This window comes from Notamacropus eugenii, chromosome 1, assembly GCF_028372415.1.
Source record: "Notamacropus eugenii isolate mMacEug1 chromosome 1, mMacEug1.pri_v2, whole genome shotgun sequence".
Lineage (NCBI taxonomy): Eukaryota > Metazoa > Chordata > Mammalia > Diprotodontia > Macropodidae > Notamacropus > Notamacropus eugenii.
In genome coordinates, this window is record NC_092872.1 from 182709898 (window position 1) to 182727898 (window position 18001).

General features: G+C 35.8%; 1 protein-coding gene across 2 annotated transcripts in view; it reads right to left on the reverse strand.

Annotated features, from left to right (window-relative positions):
• Positions 1–18001, reverse strand: part of LOC140512407 (cilia- and flagella-associated protein 43-like) — a 165021-nt gene that overhangs the window by 28891 nt on the left and 118129 nt on the right. For both annotated transcript variants that reach the window (XM_072621529.1, XM_072621531.1), the window contains 6 exons: positions 17579–17785; positions 8825–8914; positions 8448–8528; positions 7429–7557; positions 4021–4140; positions 1765–1872 (listed from right to left, as the gene is read on the reverse strand). In XM_072621529.1, the coding sequence (XP_072477630.1) occupies positions 1765–1872; positions 4021–4140; positions 7429–7557; positions 8448–8528; positions 8825–8914; positions 17579–17785 (735 nt within the window). The remainder of the gene's footprint in view (positions 1–1764; positions 1873–4020; positions 4141–7428; positions 7558–8447; positions 8529–8824; positions 8915–17578; positions 17786–18001) is intronic.

The window sequence follows — 18001 nt, forward strand, 5'->3', positions numbered from 1 at the left end:
TACATCAAAGAAATAATAATTGCAAGCAGTCAAAGGGAATGAATTCAAGCACCAAAGAGCCATAGTCAGGATGGTGCAAGGTGAAGCAGCCATGAACACAAAGGAACAGAAAGGTTTAAATATAATATTCTATATAGGATTACAGCCAAGAATAACTTAACCAGAAAAACTGAGTATAATTCTACAGGGAGGAAATTGACCTTCAAAGAAACAGAGGACTTACAAGCATTTCTGATGAGAAGACTAGAGCTACATGGGCATTCTGAAGTTCAAATATAGACACTGAGAAACATTAAAAGGTAAACATGAATAAATAATCATAAAGGACTAAACAAGAATAAACTGTTAAGATGCTAATATGGGGAAATGATACATATGTTCCCTCTGAATCCTATTAGGGCTCCCCAAATCTGGGACTGGTTCTGTTATGTATTGATGATATTAAAAGAATGGAAAAAGAAGGAGAGGTGTGTACTTGGGGGAAAGGAAAGGCAGGTTAGGGGAAATTATCTCACACAATCAGGATGCTCAAGTAGATTTCTATGCAAACTGGGACTTGAACCTCACTCTCATCTGAACTCATCAAAGGAGGGAAGAACACATGTACAAACATTTGGGTACAGAAATACATTTCATTCAACAGAACTAGGAGGGAAATGGGAGAAAAGGCAATTAGAAGGAGTACCTAAAGGGAGGGATTAATACCCAATCAAAACACATTCTAAGCTTGTAGAAAAATATTTATTATTTTTGAGGTAGCAAAGATTGGAAAGCTAAGTGATGCCCATCAATTGGGAGATGAGGGAACAAGTTATGGCATATAAATGTGATGGGATACTATTGTGTTGTAAGATATGATGAAGAGGATGATTTCAGATGGGAAGACTTGTGTGAACTGATACAAAGTGAAGTGAACAGAACCAGAACAATTTATACAATGAAAACAATATGGTAAAGTAAACAACTTAGAAAGAAAGAGAAATTCTGATCACTGTCATAAACAACCATGATTCTGGAGGACTGAAAATCAAACATGAAAGGTAAAGGACTGAGTACAGAATGAGACAAATTTTTCGGACATAGTCAATGTGAAAATTTGTTCAGATTTACCATACATGTTTGTAATAGGTTTGGCTTCCCTTTCATTCTTTTTTAAAATTTCAGCATTCACTTTAAAAATTTTTTTGAGTTCTGAATTCTTTCCCTCCCTCCTACCCCTCCCCCACCCAGTGAGAAGGAAGCAACATAATATTCATTATACATATAAAGACATGAAAAACATATTTCCATATTAGCCATGTTGCCAAAAAAGTAAGAAAAATAAAGTAAACAATATGCTTCAATCTGCACTTGAAGTTCATCGGTTCTTTTTTCTGGATGATAGCATTTTTCATCACGAATTCTTTGAAATTGTAAATTGTAATTAATCAGAGTAACTAAGTCTTTCCCAGTTGATCATCATTATAATATCGCTATTACTGTGCACAATGTGTCCCTGGTTCTGCTCACTTCCCTTTGCACAAAAAGTTCTTAAGGGAATAAATTACATGTTAATAGAATTTAGAGCTTGAAGTTATTTAAGAAATTATGTGGCCTGAGTCCCCTCATTTTATAGATGAGAAAATTGAGGCCCAGTGATGTTTAAAAAAAAAACAACTGAGGATGGCATATGGTACTAGGACATGGAGAAAAGGAAAAAAGGAGAACATGCAAATGATTAATGAGCACAGAGCATTCCAGGACAAAAGACCAGGCCATAATTACTCTCTCCAATTGTTTCCTTTCAAGGAAGTTGTTCAGTCCTAATTCTCTTGTGTTTAATTCTTCATCCACGAGTAAAGAGAAAACAAGGTTGGTTATTTTTAGTTCCTCCTGTGGAAACATTAAAGAAGGAAAATCTATTAATACTAACACCTGATGGAGCCTAATGAGGGTCTCTGATCCACTCTTCCTACTCCCCACATAAAATCATTTGAGGATCATACATACAAATAATATTTTATTTAGTTAAATAAATACAAAGTTTTCTAGTACTATATTTAAAAAACAGGAACTGGAGACAAAACAACATAACAAATGTTCCAAGTAGACTGGTTATATATTATAAATAGCTGAGGATATAGATGGAAGAAAGGAGGAACAGAGAGGAGAAAAGAGAATGAAGGGTGGGGGGGAGAGGTGCTTGTTAAACTTTCTTCTTCACATCCAAATCCTATCTCATATTCAAGGCCCAGCTCAAGTTCAGCTTCCTCCATGGAGCCTTCCTTGACCCCTTCAAATCTTAATTAACCTTCTCTTCAGAATTTCTACAGCACTTTGTTATCCACATTTTCAATTGTATCATATTATTTGGTGTTTCTTATGTGTTAGTCATATTTCCTCCAACTAGACTATGAAATATTTGTAGAGAGGAACCATATTTAATATTTATTTTGTATCTTTCACTGAACTTATCAAAGTGTTGAATCCAATACTTTATAGTTTAACCAATCATGAGGAAAGAGACATTGAGCTACAAACTGAGCAAGACATAGAGAAAGTAAAAACATATTTTGGGATATGGGAGACTCATTAGGTTGTAAGAATTTTTAATTGGAGGTAAATTGCTACAGGACTCAAAGGCACTCCTAACCTTGCTATCACTGTATTTTGAAATACTTCTTACTTCTCTAGATTTCTTAACAGCTAAAAATCATGACCTCTTCTCAAGTTCCCATCCTAATTGGTCTATCTGCCATTTCTAACACTGTCAACCACTCCCTCTTCCTGAACACTTTCTCTTTCCTTCATCTCTGTTTGTTGTCCTGTTTGATCACTACTTCTCTATTTCCTGGGTAGATCGTTACCCATCTCTCACTCCCAAGTGCTTTATCGTAGGCCTTCTTTTCACTCGATGAGTGGTTTCATTAGCTCCCATGAGTTCAATTATCATTTGTAATCATATATACATATATGCATATATATATATATATATATATATATATATATATATATATATATATATATATATATATATATATATATTCAGTCACAATCCCTTAATCAACGTAACCCTGAATCACCAGTTTCTTGCTGGATATATCCCCCTGGATATCCCATAGGTATCTCAAAATCAACATGTCTAAAACAGAACTTGTTATCTCTCTCTAACATATCCTTCCTCAAAACTTCACTGCTCTAATGAAGTTATTCCACCTTTCTAGGCATTCAGCTTCAAAAGTATGGAGTCATTTGACTCTTCCTTCTCCTTCAGTCCCATTCAATCAGATGACAAGTCTTGCACGTTCCATCTCCACAAACATTCCCTTTCACAACTCTCCTTTTCTACACACATAGCCACAAGACTACTTTATGCCCTATCAGGTCTTTAGTGGATTATTGTGATAATTTTTTTAAAAAATTTCTCCTGTCTTCTATTCTCTCTCCTTTCTAAGCCATCCTCTCTACCAGTAAAATAATCTTCACCCTGCTCCTCACAAATCAGTCCCTATTACCACTTGGATAAAATAAGACAACAATATTCACTTTGACATTTAAAATCTTCCATAACCTAGCCAGGATTAGGTTATTCCAGACATTCCATACTGATTTTCTTCATGCAATCCAGGTTTCAGCCAAATTGGCCTGTGAACTAGTTCCTATATTTGATATCCTATTTATCTTTTCTGTGTCTTTACTAGGGGCTGCCCCATGCCTGTGCTTAACTTTCATCTCACAGAATTCTGAGTTTCCTTCAAGGATCCATTCAGGGGCCAGTTCCTATTCAAAATATTTCCTCACACCCTCAGTTTTCAGTGTTTTCCCTCCTCAGATCACTTAGTATTTACTTATCTGTACATATTATCAGTCAAAATGTAAGCTCCTTGAGGGCAGGTATCATTTTATTTGTGTCTTTGTATCGAGTGCTATTCAATTTTCCAACTCATCTGGATGAAAGAAATTAAGTTGTGTACGGTAACTTAACCTGTAGGGCCAAGGTTTGCTACCCTTAGCTTAGAGGTTCATGAGCCCTGCATTTACCTGGCCAATAACCATTTCTGCTATCACCTTCCTCTCAAAGAGTCTTTTCAAAATCTCATCAAAGGCTTGTGTCGTTTCTTGAATAGATCCTTGAATCTTCCTTAATTCAGCATCCAGTGACTAAAATAAAGAGTAGTAGAGTTAATACTCAGTAATGTTACATGTTTCAAGGTAATAAGATAAAACCCATTAGTCAACTTCAACCCAATCTTCCAAATGAATAAATTTGACTGAACCTTCATCCAGGGATGGATTCATTACAGTTGGGCATTTCTAGGATAGCTTTTGGCCTATGAGTGCCTAATGTTTTCCAGAGTTATAATATAATAATAATTTATACTACATATAATAATATGATATATATAATATATAGTCATGTGATAATAATTTATACTTTATAAAACCTGGCAATTTTAGGAAGCTGCTTGCATCTTATAGAAACGAGAAATATCTATGTATATTAATCCTCTCGCATTAATTCAAAAGATGCTTTGCAGTGATTTTCTAACTGTTTACATTAGTATGTTTGGTCCTTCCAACAGGTCTGTAATCTCCTTTAGGGCAAGGAAGAAGGTTTCTTCTTTTGAATGTTCAACAGAACATAGTCCAGAAGCGGGCATCCCTTGGTGCCTACTTGATGGAATAAATTCTCAAGAAACAAATGACAACAATAAAAGTCCCCAAAGTTTTACTTTAATAAAATCAAACTTGTAAATCTGGTTACTCCAAATGAATTTGTGATCTAATTGATGAGTGCTCCCTCTAGTGATGAAGAACACAACCTATCCATTCCTATCCACAATCTATCCATGCACATCCATGTCTATTCTGTGCAATGGCTGCTTGTGTCTTCCTATAAGTTTGCCACAAGGGGCCCCCCTTCCAGTGTGGTGAGGGATTTCCTTGCTTTCTCTTGATATAATGAAAATATTAGCTGTGCTGAAGAACTATATCCGATGGATACCTTTCACTCCTGCCCTATGCCCAGTCCATCTTCTTTTTCATTCATACATTGATTTCCTCCATAAAGCCCAGTTCTGGTATAGAAGTGATCCTGTGTTCCTGAAAGCTGTAACAGCCCAGAAAAGGTACTGGAAGGTTTTTTACTGTGCTTTGCATATACTCTCAATAATAGACTGTCTGTTTTCCTAGGAACAGCCTAAGCCAACACAGAAAATCATCACTAGTAGGCTGACCCTGCCAATTCATTTATTTAAATGTTGTCATTGACTAAAAAAAATTTAAAAATTATACATTAAGAACAAATTTTTAATTATACTCATGAACAACAAGAAGCAAAACACATTCACAATTATGTACTATGGAATATACAAACTCCTCCAGTAGAATATAAACTCCTTAGGGGCTAGGACTATTTCATTTTTGTTTTTGTACCCCCAACACTTGGCATATGTCATGTGATTAATAAATGCTTGTTAATTTATTGAACTAGCCTAGTAAATCTGACTTGTTCCCAAAGCACTGGCCTATATTCTAGTTTTTCTTTAGTGATAATAGAAACATCACATTTGTTAAGAATGAAAATGCATTCTGATTGCAAATTCTGCTGTTACTTTGCAAATATCCTTACTTTTAAGAGAAAGTAAGAATTTGTACTGAGTGAGGGTTATTTTTTTTACTTTCTTTTTAAATTTTGAATTTTTATTTCAATTCAAAATTTTCTCTTTTCCTTTACCTATTCCCCACCCAATAAGAATGTTGGATATATATGAAGTCATGTAAAACAGTTCCATATTAGGTACCTTGCAATAAATAGAAATAAAAGCAAGAAAAATAAATTTTAAAAATATTCTTCAATCTGCATTCAGACTCCATCAGTTTTCTTTCTGTAGGTGGATACTGGAAAGACATATATGAATTGATGCAGAATGAAGCGAGCAGAATCAGGAGAACATTATACACAGGAACAGCAGTATTATAAAAATAATCAACTGTGAAGGACTTAGTTACTCTGATTAATACAATGATCTATGACAATTCCAAAGGACTCGTGATGAACTCATAATAAGTGCAGACTGAACCCTAGTGTTTTTCCTTTTCTTTTTATTGGTTTTTTTCCCAACATGGCCAATGTGGAAATAAGTTTTGTATGATTTTACCTTTAGAATAGGGATCACATTGCTTGACTTCTTAGCATGTGGAGCAGGGACTGGAGGGTGAAAATTTGGAATTCGAAATGTTTAAAAACAAATATTAAAAATAGATAAAAAGTATATTTGAGTCATGGAAGGACTCTGGTACCTATTTCTTCAAACTGTTTACATAGTATTGGAATTGTTCTACAAATATCTGGCAGCATTCACTTGTAAAACAATCTATGATTTGTTCTTTGACAAACTCATTCTTTAGGATTAGATTATTTAGTTTCAATTAATTATTAGTCTATACTTCTAAGGCCTTTTAACAAATGTAATTTTTACTGCATTACAGCCCCCTCAAATGATGCATTTAATATTTCTGCTTTTCTGCATTTGTTTGTGAAGCTTTTATACCTAATATATGGTAAATTTTTATGAAGATGTCATGTGCAGTTGAGGAAAAAAGTATACTTCTTTCTGTTCCCACTCAACATTCCCCGGAAGTCTATCATACCTAATTTTTCTAAAATTCTATATATCAACAGGGAGACCATGATGAAAAAACATGTAAAATCAGGGGTGGGATTCCAGAAGTCAAAGATTAAGCCTTTCCTGAATGCCACCACAACAAGGGCTTTTAGACTTCCCCAAGAGAAAGCATTCTAGCCTCACCCCTCAAACATAACAGAGAAAAATTCTTCAGGCATCACTGGCATTTAAAACTCTTTGTTCACTTTTGCATTCATATTTAAGAACTCTTTTCAAATAAAGTATATCAAGGACACAACTAAGAATTTCAGTGGAAAAGAAGACAGCTAAAACAATAACAGATCAGAAAAATGGACCATAAGCTACAACAACATAGAGCTGACAAGTTAGCGTATCCTATTGGATGCTATATAATTTTACGTCTTTCACAAAAGAATAAATAAAACCAGCAGTATTTGCAAGAAAACAACTTCACATTTGATTCGTATATACTGTTTGACTTGGTGGGCACATCCATCCTTTTCTTAACTGCTCTACTCCTTGAGAATGGTCGTTAATCCCAATCTTCACTGAGCTGAAAGCATCTTTAAAAAAGGCAGTGACATGGAAACAAATATTTGATTTTCCCCACTCTTCCTGGGCCATTTTTGTTGTAAATGATCTGTTATTAAATTTAATAGTTTTCCTCATAAAACATAAAATTACACATCTTTTATTTGAGAAAACAGAAGTTATAGAATTGTCTTTAGACTAATCCCCAAGGTACATGAATTTGAAATTTGGAAACCATGTTTTTAATATATTCCCTCTTCCTCCTGACCTTTTTATACTTGTCTTTTTCCTCATTTAACTCCTTGACTTTCTTCTCATATTCTTTGGCTTCTCTCTTTTCTTCTTCAGTCCACACTTCATCTATTTTCTGGACCATAAAGGAAGGCTGAGGAACTACCTGAGATAGAGCAAAGAAGCACGTAATCTACTAAATACAGCATAGTGACTATGGGCTTAAAGCAGTGAGAAAAAGCTGGTAACAATAAGGAAACCAATCTCTAACCATCACTGGAGGTGACAGGGAAAATGGCCCAGGATTCAGTTACACTGACAAAAAGAGGCCTTGAAGTTGGCTGGTTAGCTCTTTTTAGCCAATGAGATGTTTATTATGATCTTTCTAGCTTGGGTTTATTATCACTTAAAACAAGCGAATTTTGTTTCAAAGAGAATTTTCAGTAGCATTAGTGGAAAATTATTAATTATATATAAAATTGTTAATGTAGCTTCCCTTACTTCTACCAAGATATATAAATATCATTTCTTTAAAATAGGGTTCTCTTTTAGTTTGGAAATCAGTGCTGAAGTTTCACATTCCTTTGTGTTTGGTTAAAATGTTAGAGTTACTAAAAAGATTTTTTTTGAGTCTTTGTCTTCCTATTTTGCCCAGGTTGGAAGTGCAGTGGCCACCCACAGCCTGATCCAAATACTTGTTTATATTCATGGATGCTTTATCCTAGCTTGGTTTGCTGTCCTGGGTTAGTTTGTTCCTCTCTGTACATCTTGATGGCTTCTCTCCTGGGGATTTACCATATTTGTGATGAATTTAATCTAGACACCTGATTAACTCAGAGCTTTAGAATCAATCTTACAGGCTCAACCTCCCCTAATAAAAGGGATTACAGGTGTGAACACTACACTAAGCTGAAGTTACAAAAATTTTATGGAATGCTTGCTTTTTCAGAATTTTCTAAAACTCAGTTCCATCTAAGAATATGGTGAATTATGAAATTCATAGTTCTCACTTTCATCTTTCTTATTCTACCTTCCATGATCTGATAGAACCATTACCATCCTCAAAATATCTTCTTTCTTGACTTCCAAAACTCCATTCATCATGTCCACCAAAGCACGACGTCTTAAATTAGTTCTCTGGAAAAATAATCAAAAGTAAGAGGAGACAGAAGGTTATCAGAGATTAAAAACATTCAGACTCTGTTAGCAATAATAGACCATACAAAGTATGTGGATATGTGAGTGAATGAGTGTGTGTGCGCACGTGTGTGTGTGTGTGTGTGTATGTGTGTGTGTAGAAAGAATTCGGTTCTTCCCAAAGCATTTCTCAATGATAAATTACAAAATATTTTGGTTTTTATGATACATTTAATAACTAGCCATCTAAGTATGTTTATAGAAAAGACCCTATGTGATTTAACAACATGCCATACCTCAGCTAACAGGCGTCGTTGCAGTTCCAGGGCTGCAGCCATCTCTGCTTGCTCCTTTTGCCATGGAGTAAGGTATCTTTCAACTTTAATCTGAAAAGACAAAGTTTCACTTCATTTCTCCCCCTGTATTATTCATAAAAGTCAATGGGTTCAATTAAAACTAAATGGGTTCAACTTGGTCTTGAATAAGCTTTTTTTTTCTGGAGGAGTCAGGAAATTTAAGTCCTAATTTTAGTTCTGATACTAATTAAGGGCTTAAAGTCTCTTTCTCTATTCAGGGAAAAGAGCTCTGTTCTCTACAAAAAGAATGAGAAAGACTAAGAGATACTGAAGCTTCCTTCTAGCTCTAATATTCCGCAATAGAAGCAAAAGGTCCATGGAAATTATCACTTTGATGAACCCCTCATCGATCTGATATGCCCAAATCTCTGTCTGGAGGATTCCTGGGGCACCAGGCTATGGAGAGAAAGAAACATAGACACTCCGGATAGTTGGCTGATTCAGTTCCAGAGGATAAGCCCTGGTGTTAGGAGTGAGGCACCCTCTCTGAGGTCTGCAGAGGTCCACTGCCAGGAGGCTTGCTCTCTAGGATTTGCTTTTTGTCCTCCTCCTGAGGAAGATAAACTAGTAAGGAATATATGGCTGAGCAGGTGGGCAAGGAAGCTTGTCTTCTTCCCCCAGAAACTGGAAATGGTTGACCTGGGAATGGCCTGAGAGGAGAGATCCTGACAGTGGACTTTTCTGAATAAGCTTTTGACAGAAATAGACATGTGTATATTCCTTCTACTTCAAAGGGGAGTGCTCAGCCTTGGAGGGTACCCTAAATTTAAGAATTCTTAAATTTGAATTTCCCATTTTTAAACTGTGTAGATTTCCTGATATATCATGCTCCTTAGGAAGAGAATTACCTTCATCATTTATGAACAGCATCCTACTTGGTGTTATTTAGACAATGCAGGTCAGTTGTAAAGTAAACCTCAAAATATATTTGTCTTCCAAACCAGGATGATGCCGTTAGTCTGGAAGACTCTATGTAGGACCCTCGAGGAAAAAGATGGACCTAACAGAATTTCAAAGGACTGCTGCAATGGTGATCTTGAATTCAGTTCTCTTCCAAAGGAAACTAGCTGGTTACATGAATGCTTTATACGTTTCTCTGTTTATCTCCTCCTGTGAATTCTTTGCATTTGATTTTAATTTGGCCCCCTGAGTGTTTGTATGGGAGCCAAGGATCCCAATACCTGCATTTGGGGAAATCAAGATATGAATATGCTGTATTTGAAGATTTTGCTAGAGTAAGTCCAGGTAGAGCCAATACTTCAAAGAAGGATGATGACCCTCTTTGGGTCATTTAGGTAAACCTAAAGTCTTGGTGGATACTAGGCTACAAGTTACATCTTAAGAAAAGGGATGACCTCTTTTACATATGCAAATGATGATACAAGGTAGCATTGCACCAACTTACTTCGAACCATATAGGTCTATGGACTTCGTAATGAAAGCTTGGCCTATGATGAAATCAACTTAAGACAGATGACAATTCTGATGTCAAGATATGAAAGCCAGCTATACTCTCTGCCATAATATAAAATATTCTTATGCTGAGTTTAATATTGTTGTAATGAATGTTGGGAATACCTATATACCCCTTTACTGTTTCCAAAGCACCTTCATATTATATATATATATATATATATATATATATATATATATATATATATATATATATATATATATATATATATATACATACTGATAAGGAAACTGAGTCTAAAAAAGATTTATGAATTTCCCAATGCTGCAACTGATCCAGGATGAGAACACTGTTCTTCTGATTCCAATTCCAATGTTCTTTCAATTATGCAAAATATACCTTGTTGTTAATTCCCTTGTTGATAATTCCACAGATGAGTAGGGAACTGACTAAAGGAGAAAATGGAAGAGAGGCAGGATAAGATTTTCTCCTCTCCTTCCTTCCAAAGGTATGTTGCTAGTCCTCTTCTGAACTCAAAGGGAAAAAAATATCTAGCTCAAAAATAAATTTACGTAAACACTGTTACTAAGCATATGCTACAGACAACTATGTGGTGCAGGGGATAGAGCACAGGAGTTAAGTTGGAGACTTGGTTCAAACTGGACCTCAGATATTAACTGTGTGACCCCGAGCAAGTCACTTGACCTCTATCAGTTTCCTCTTCTGTAAAATGGAGATGATAATAGCACCCACCTCCCAAAGTTATTGTGAGGATAAAATGAAATAATGTCCAGTAGACATCTTAAATTCAATAGGACCAAGATCAAATTCATTATCTTACTCCCTAAACTCTCCCATTCCTCCTACCTTCTCTATTACTATCCATGGCAACACCATCCTGCTAGTCTTCCAGGCTCACTACCTAGGTGTCTTCCTCAATTCCTCACTATCTCTTACCATGCCTTTTCCCCACCCCCTCCATATCCAACCTATTGCCAAAGTCTGTCAATTTCATCTTTGCAACATCTCTCCAATATGTACCCTTCTCTCATATGACATCATCACCACCCTGGTGCAGGCCTTCATCATCTCACACCTGAACTACCATAATAGCTTTCTAGTGAGTCTGTCCTCCTTAAGCCTCTCCATACTCCAGTTCATCCTCCATTGAGCCACAAAATTGATTTTCTTAAAGCACAGTTGGGACCATGTCACATTCGCTACTCAACTCCCTGTTGCTTACAAGATCAAATACAAAATCTCTTGTTCTGGGCATTTTATCTGGCTGTCCCACATGCCAAGAATGCTCTCCCTCCTCATCTCTACCTATTGCCTTCCCTGGCTTCCTTTAAGTCCCAACTAAAATCCCACCTTCTAAAGGAAATCTTTCCCAACTCCTCTTAATTCTAGTGTCTTTCCTCTAATGCTTATTTTTATATTTTACATTTTTAATATTTATTTTTCTCCAATTACATGAAAACCAATTTTTTAATATTTATTTTAGAAATTTTTGAGTTCCAAATTCCCTCCCTTCCTCCACTTCTCCCCCTCTCACTGAGGAGGCAATTTGATAAAGGTTATACATGTGAATTCTTGCAATTATGTCACATTGGGAAAGAAATCACAGACTAGCTCCCCACTCCCGCCAAATAAAGTTTTTTTTTTAAAAAGTATCCTTTGATCTGCATTCAGATTCTATCAGTTCTTTCTATGGAGATGGATGGCATTTTTCATCATAAGTCTTTGGAACTGTTTTTCTTGGATCATTGTATTGCTGAGAATAGCTGCCATTCATAGCTGATCATCGTATGATATTACTGTTACTGTATACATACTATTCTTTGGATTCTCCTCATTTTACTTTGCATCAGTTCATGTAAGTGTTTCCAGGTTTTCTGAAAGCGTCCTGCTCGTCATTTCTCTCTCTTCATATATATATATATATATATATATATATATATATATATATATATATATATATATATATATATATATATATATATATATATATATATATATATATGGTGTGTGTGTGTTTATATAAGTATATGTGTGTGTATATGTATATATGTATATAGGTGTGTCTATGTATACATGTGTGTATATGTATAGGTATGTAAGTATATATTTGTGTATACATACACATGCACATATATATACACACACATATATGTATATACACACATATATATGCCATAACTCGGTCAGCCATTCCCCAATTGATGGATGTCCCTTCAATTTCAAATTCTTTGCCACTATTAATGGACCTGCTAAATATTTTTGTATATATAAGTCCTTTTCCTTTTTGTTTTTTATCTCTTTAGGATACAGACCTAGTAGTGGTATTGCTAGATCAAAATGTATGCATGGTTTTATAGTCCTTTGGGCAAAGTTCCAAATTGTTCTATAGAATGGTTGAATCAATTCACAACTCTACCAACAATGCATTAGTGTCTCAATTTCCCTACATCCCCTCCAACATTTGTCATTTTCCTTTTCTGTCATATTGGTCAGCACAATAGATGAGGGATGGTACTTCAGAGTTGTTTTAATTTGCGTTTCTCTAACAATAGTGATTTAGAGCAATTTTTCATATTGTTATAGACAGCTCTGATTACTTTGTCTGAAAACTGTCTGCTTGCATCTTTTGACAACTGGGGAATGGCACTTTTTATAAATTTGACTCAGTTCTCTATATTTGAGAAATAAGGCCTTTATCAGAGATACTTGCTACAAAATTTTTTCATTTATAATTACTAACTATATTTCCCTCCATCCCATTTTCCCTTTTATCCAGCTCTCTCTCTCCTTTCATTCTATCCATCCTCAAAAATATTTTGCTTCTGACTACTGCCTTCCCCAAACTACCCTCCCTTCTATCACTTCCCTCTTCTCTTATTCCCTTACCCTCCTACTTTCCTGTAGGGTAAGATAAATTTCTATAACCAATTGAGGGTATGTGTTATTCCCTCTTTGAGCCAATTCCAATGAGAGTAAGTCTCACCTCCTTGCCCCCTGGCTTGCCCACCTTCCCCTCTACTGTAAAAGCTCTTTTGTGTCTCTTTTATGTGAGATAATTTGTCCTATTCTACTGCTTTCTTTCCCCTTCTCCCAAAGCATTCCTCTTTCTCACCCCTTAGTTTTGTTTTTTTAGAGATCATCCCATCATATTCAACTCACACCCATGCCCTCTGTTTATGTATACTTCTACTAACTGCCTTAATAAAGAGAAAATACTTAGGAGTTACAAGCATCATCTCTATGTAAACAGTTTAACCTTATTGAATTCCTCATGATTTCTCTTTCTTGTTTACCTTTTTATACTTGAGTCTTATATTTGAAAGTCAAATTATTTTATTCAGCTTTGGTCTTGTCATCAGGAATTGTTGAAAGTCCTTTTTTTTTTTTTTGGATGTCCATTTTTTCCCCTAAAGGATTATGCTCAGTTTTGCTGGGTAGGTGATTCTTGGTGGTAATCCTAACTCCATTGACCTCTAGAGTGCTATATTCCAAGCCCTTGGATCCTTTAATGTAGTTAAATCTTATGTTATACTGACTGTGGCTCCATAGTATTTGGCTGCTTGTGATATTCTCTTCTTGACTTGAGAGCTCTAGAATTTGCCTAGAATATTTCATTTTGGGATCTCTTTCAGGAAGTAATCAATAGATTGATTCCATTTCTATTTTACTCTCTAGTTGTGGAACATCAGGGCAATTTTCCTTGACAATTTCTTGAAAGGTGATGTCTAGGCTCTTTTTAAAAAATCATAGCTTTCAAGTAGTTCAATAATTCTTAAATTATTTCTCCTTGATCTGTTTTCCACATCAGTCATTTTTCCAATGAGATACATTACTTTTCTTCAATTGATTTGATTGAATGATATTGATCATTCTTTTGATTTTGTTTTACTGGTTCTTGATGTCTCATTGAATCATTAGCTTCTACTTGTTTAATTCTAATTTTTAAAAATTTATTTTTTTCAGTTAGTTCCTTTTTCCTTTGGCCAATTGTATTTTTAGGGAGTTTGTTTCTTCAGTAAATTTTTGTACATCTTTTTTCATTTGGCCAATTCTACTTTATAATTTGCAATTTCTTTACAATTTCTCTTCATTGGATTTTTGTGTCTCTTTTACCATTTGGCCTGTTTTTTATGGTGTTATTTTCTTCAGTATTTTTTTGGCTTTATCAAATTGTTGACTCTTTTTTCATGTTTTTCTTCCATCACTATAATTTCTTTTCTCAATTTTTCCTCTTCCTCTCTTATGTGATTTTTAAAATCTTTATTGCACTTTTCTAGGAATTCTTTTTTGAGCTTGAGACCAATATACATTTTATTTTTAGGCTTTGACTTTGTTGTCTTGAATTCGTGTTTTGATTTTCCCTGTCACCTTAGCAACTTTCTAAGGTCAGAGTAGTTTTTTGTTGTTTACTTATTTTTCCAGCCTATTTCTTGACTTTTAGCTTTATGATAAAGTTGGTGTCTGTTTCTAGGATGGAGGAGGCACTATCCCAAGTTCAGGATTTTTGTGCTGCTGTTTTCAGAGCTAGTTCTGGGGGGGTTTATAAGCTTTTAGTGCTTCCAAGGTGGTATGATCTAAGGAGAGTTGGCCTGTTCTCTGCTCTTTGAGAGACCACAAGCACTTTTTCAGCCCTGGGACTTTGACCAGGGTCCCCACTCCCCTGAGACCACAAGCTTCAAGGAATGCTTCTCTTCACCCTGGGACTATGACCCAGGACTGAAACCCAGATCCAGGTATGGGCAAAGCAATAGTCCTACACCCAGTGCCCCAAAAGGACCCTGAAATCTTCTTCTGCCCAGCTGTCTGACTCACTTGCTTCTGAGAAGCTACTGTTCCTGCCACTGACTCAGTTGCCCTCCAGGCCTGCTGCTGCTTTGCTAGGGTGAGGCCTGCACTGTTGCAGCCTACACTGGAGTGCACTACATGCTCACCCCAGTGTGATAGACCTTTCCTTTCAACCTTTTAAATTGTCTTGGGCTGGAAAATTGTATCACCCTATCCTTTTGTGGTTCCAGAATTTTTTAAGGCATTTTAAAATAATTTGGAGAGGTATCGGGAAGACCTCAGGTGAGTCTCTGTCTTTTCTTCATCTTGGCTCCACTCCCCCCATTATCATTATTTCCTACTTATCCTATATATATAGGTTTTACATTTTTATTTGGTTGTTGTCTCCCACCATTAGAATGTGAACACCTTGAGGGCAGGAATTGTCTTTTGCTTCTTTTTTTATTTCTAATGCTTGTTCAATACATGGCACATACCAGGTGCTTAATAAATGTTTATTAACTAATATTTTTTAAGCATTTTGCAAAACTTAAAGTGTAAACTAAAAGCTGAATACTGTTGTTATTTTTTTCGTATAAGAGGTATTATATGAAAAATTATCTCTTTCTAGGTATGGTGCCAAGTGGCGTAGGGGATACAATCCTAGACTTGGGTTGAAATCCTGCTTTTCAACACTTACTAGCGCTATGACCCTGGGTAAGTCACTTAACTTCTTAGTAGAAGTAAATTCTGTAAAACGAGAAAGTTGGACTTAATTATTTCTAAAGTTCCTTCCAACTCTAACTCTATGATCCTATGATTCATTTTTTTCTAACTACATATGGTCCTAAGCATTTTTTTATTTCCCTTAGTGAGAACCAGCATGTTATAATAGAATGGATATTGAAGCCAGTCAGAAGTCCTAAGGTCAAGACTCAGCTATTCTACTGAGGCAGCCATAAATTATCAAGGGAAAGAATGTCACAAGGAATTCTTGTACTCAATTCTGTCACTCCTGTGCCCTTATGTGAACTTTGTAAATACCTTGGTTTGAAATAGTTATAAATCATTTCCTCATTTTCCACCTGTCATTTTGGACTCTAGTTTTTTTTTACCATACCACTCTGTCCCATGCCTGCCAAACTCATTATTAGGAAATCTCTTCATCTTGCAAGATCCTCTGCCCCTCTTCGTGAAGGTGGAACTACAAGCTCCTCCATTTAAGGAGGAGTACAAGTCCAACATCTACTCAGAAATCTCCTCATTTCCCATCTAGCTATGCTCATTTTTTACTAGTTTGTCTTCTCTACCATGCCTCAGAGCTGGGGGCCATTTTCCTCCACCACTCCCCTCCCCCTTTAGCTTCTATTGTGTGTTGTCTTCTGTTGTAAGCTCCTTGAAGGCAAGGATTATCTTTCTTTTTCACATCTGTATTTGCAGCATTTAGCACAATGCCTGGTATATAGTAGGTGCTTAAAATATATGCACTTATTATTTGAAATTATTTGGTGATAAACTTGCAAGTTGGTGAGACCCATTGCTAGCACCTACCTGGTTGGGTTGTTTTAAGAATCAATGAAGATAGTACATGTAAAGCACTTGGCAAACCTTAAAGTACTATCTACGTGCTAGCTATTATTTTTATTGTTCACTTCTTTTACCCCTATACCCTAGTATACCATGTAATTAGATTCCCATGCAATTACTCTCATAAGCTATTTGTACTGATTGGTTTATGAAGCTAAAGCTGGAGGATATGCATTCATTGGCCTTTAGCCCCAGAGTCTATAAGTGAAGAAGCTACTAGGATCAGTTTCTCATCTGTATGAAAGATCTGGTCCTGGCCTTTCATTTGAGCTGCCCTGGTGAGGAGGATGAATGATCCAGGCATCTCATTCATTGAAGGAGGAATGTGGGCTTGTACATGTCAGTCCTAGACTCTCAGAGGAGCATCCTTGGGCCCCTTCTTAGTTCTACTGTGACCCAAAGATTACCATGGCCAGAAACCCTCTGATGTGGCCATTAAACTTGGGAGTATTCTTTGTCCTGACCTCATTTTCCCTTGTTCTTGCACTCCAATCCCACTGACTCAAATGAGGCTTTATGCCTTTCTTTCTGTGAATTAAGCTCTATGGCATAATGAAAGAGCTAGTGCCTTTCACACTTCTGGTACCCAAGTCCCATCACTACTGAATTGGACTATGACCCACTTGCTAATTATTATAGTGGGCCAGTCATTTAACTTTTCTGACTCTTTTCTTATCATTACAATGAGTATAATAACACTTTCTCTGACCCATAAAACTGGGAGGAAAATTCTTTGTAAACTGTAAAGCATGAGATGAATGAGCTGTCATAATTATTGTAATTATTGTCATTGTTAACATTATCTATATCTATGGCTTCTGTCAGCAATCTAATTAATGAAAAAGCTGGAAAAAAATCATAAAAGTGGCATGAGAAGGTAAAGAAATGATGTAAATGCTGAACAGTACCTCATCATCTTCTACTGTTAGAATTAAGTCTGGCTTCTCACAGTCCTCTATTTCTGGTTGCCAGACCTCTTCCTCAAGTTCTAGATCCGTGATGATTTCTTGAATTCTTATATTTCTCTCCCTCACACGTGCTATTTCCAACTTTTTTTGTAGAAAGGTGACATCAAACTCATTATTAAAAATCATTTTAATGTTGTGAATAATGTCCTGAAATATCACATATTGGTCAAAGGTTACAGTTTTAATGCTAATATTATCCAACAATTTTAACAACTTCTCACCGTCTCTCTACTCTAACTCCATCCTACAAATCAAAATCAAATTAATTTTCCTAAAAGAATACTTTTTCATAGAATATGATAAAAAGAGTACTGAAGTAGCGATCAGGAGATGAGGATTCTATTACTAGCTATAACTTTGAAC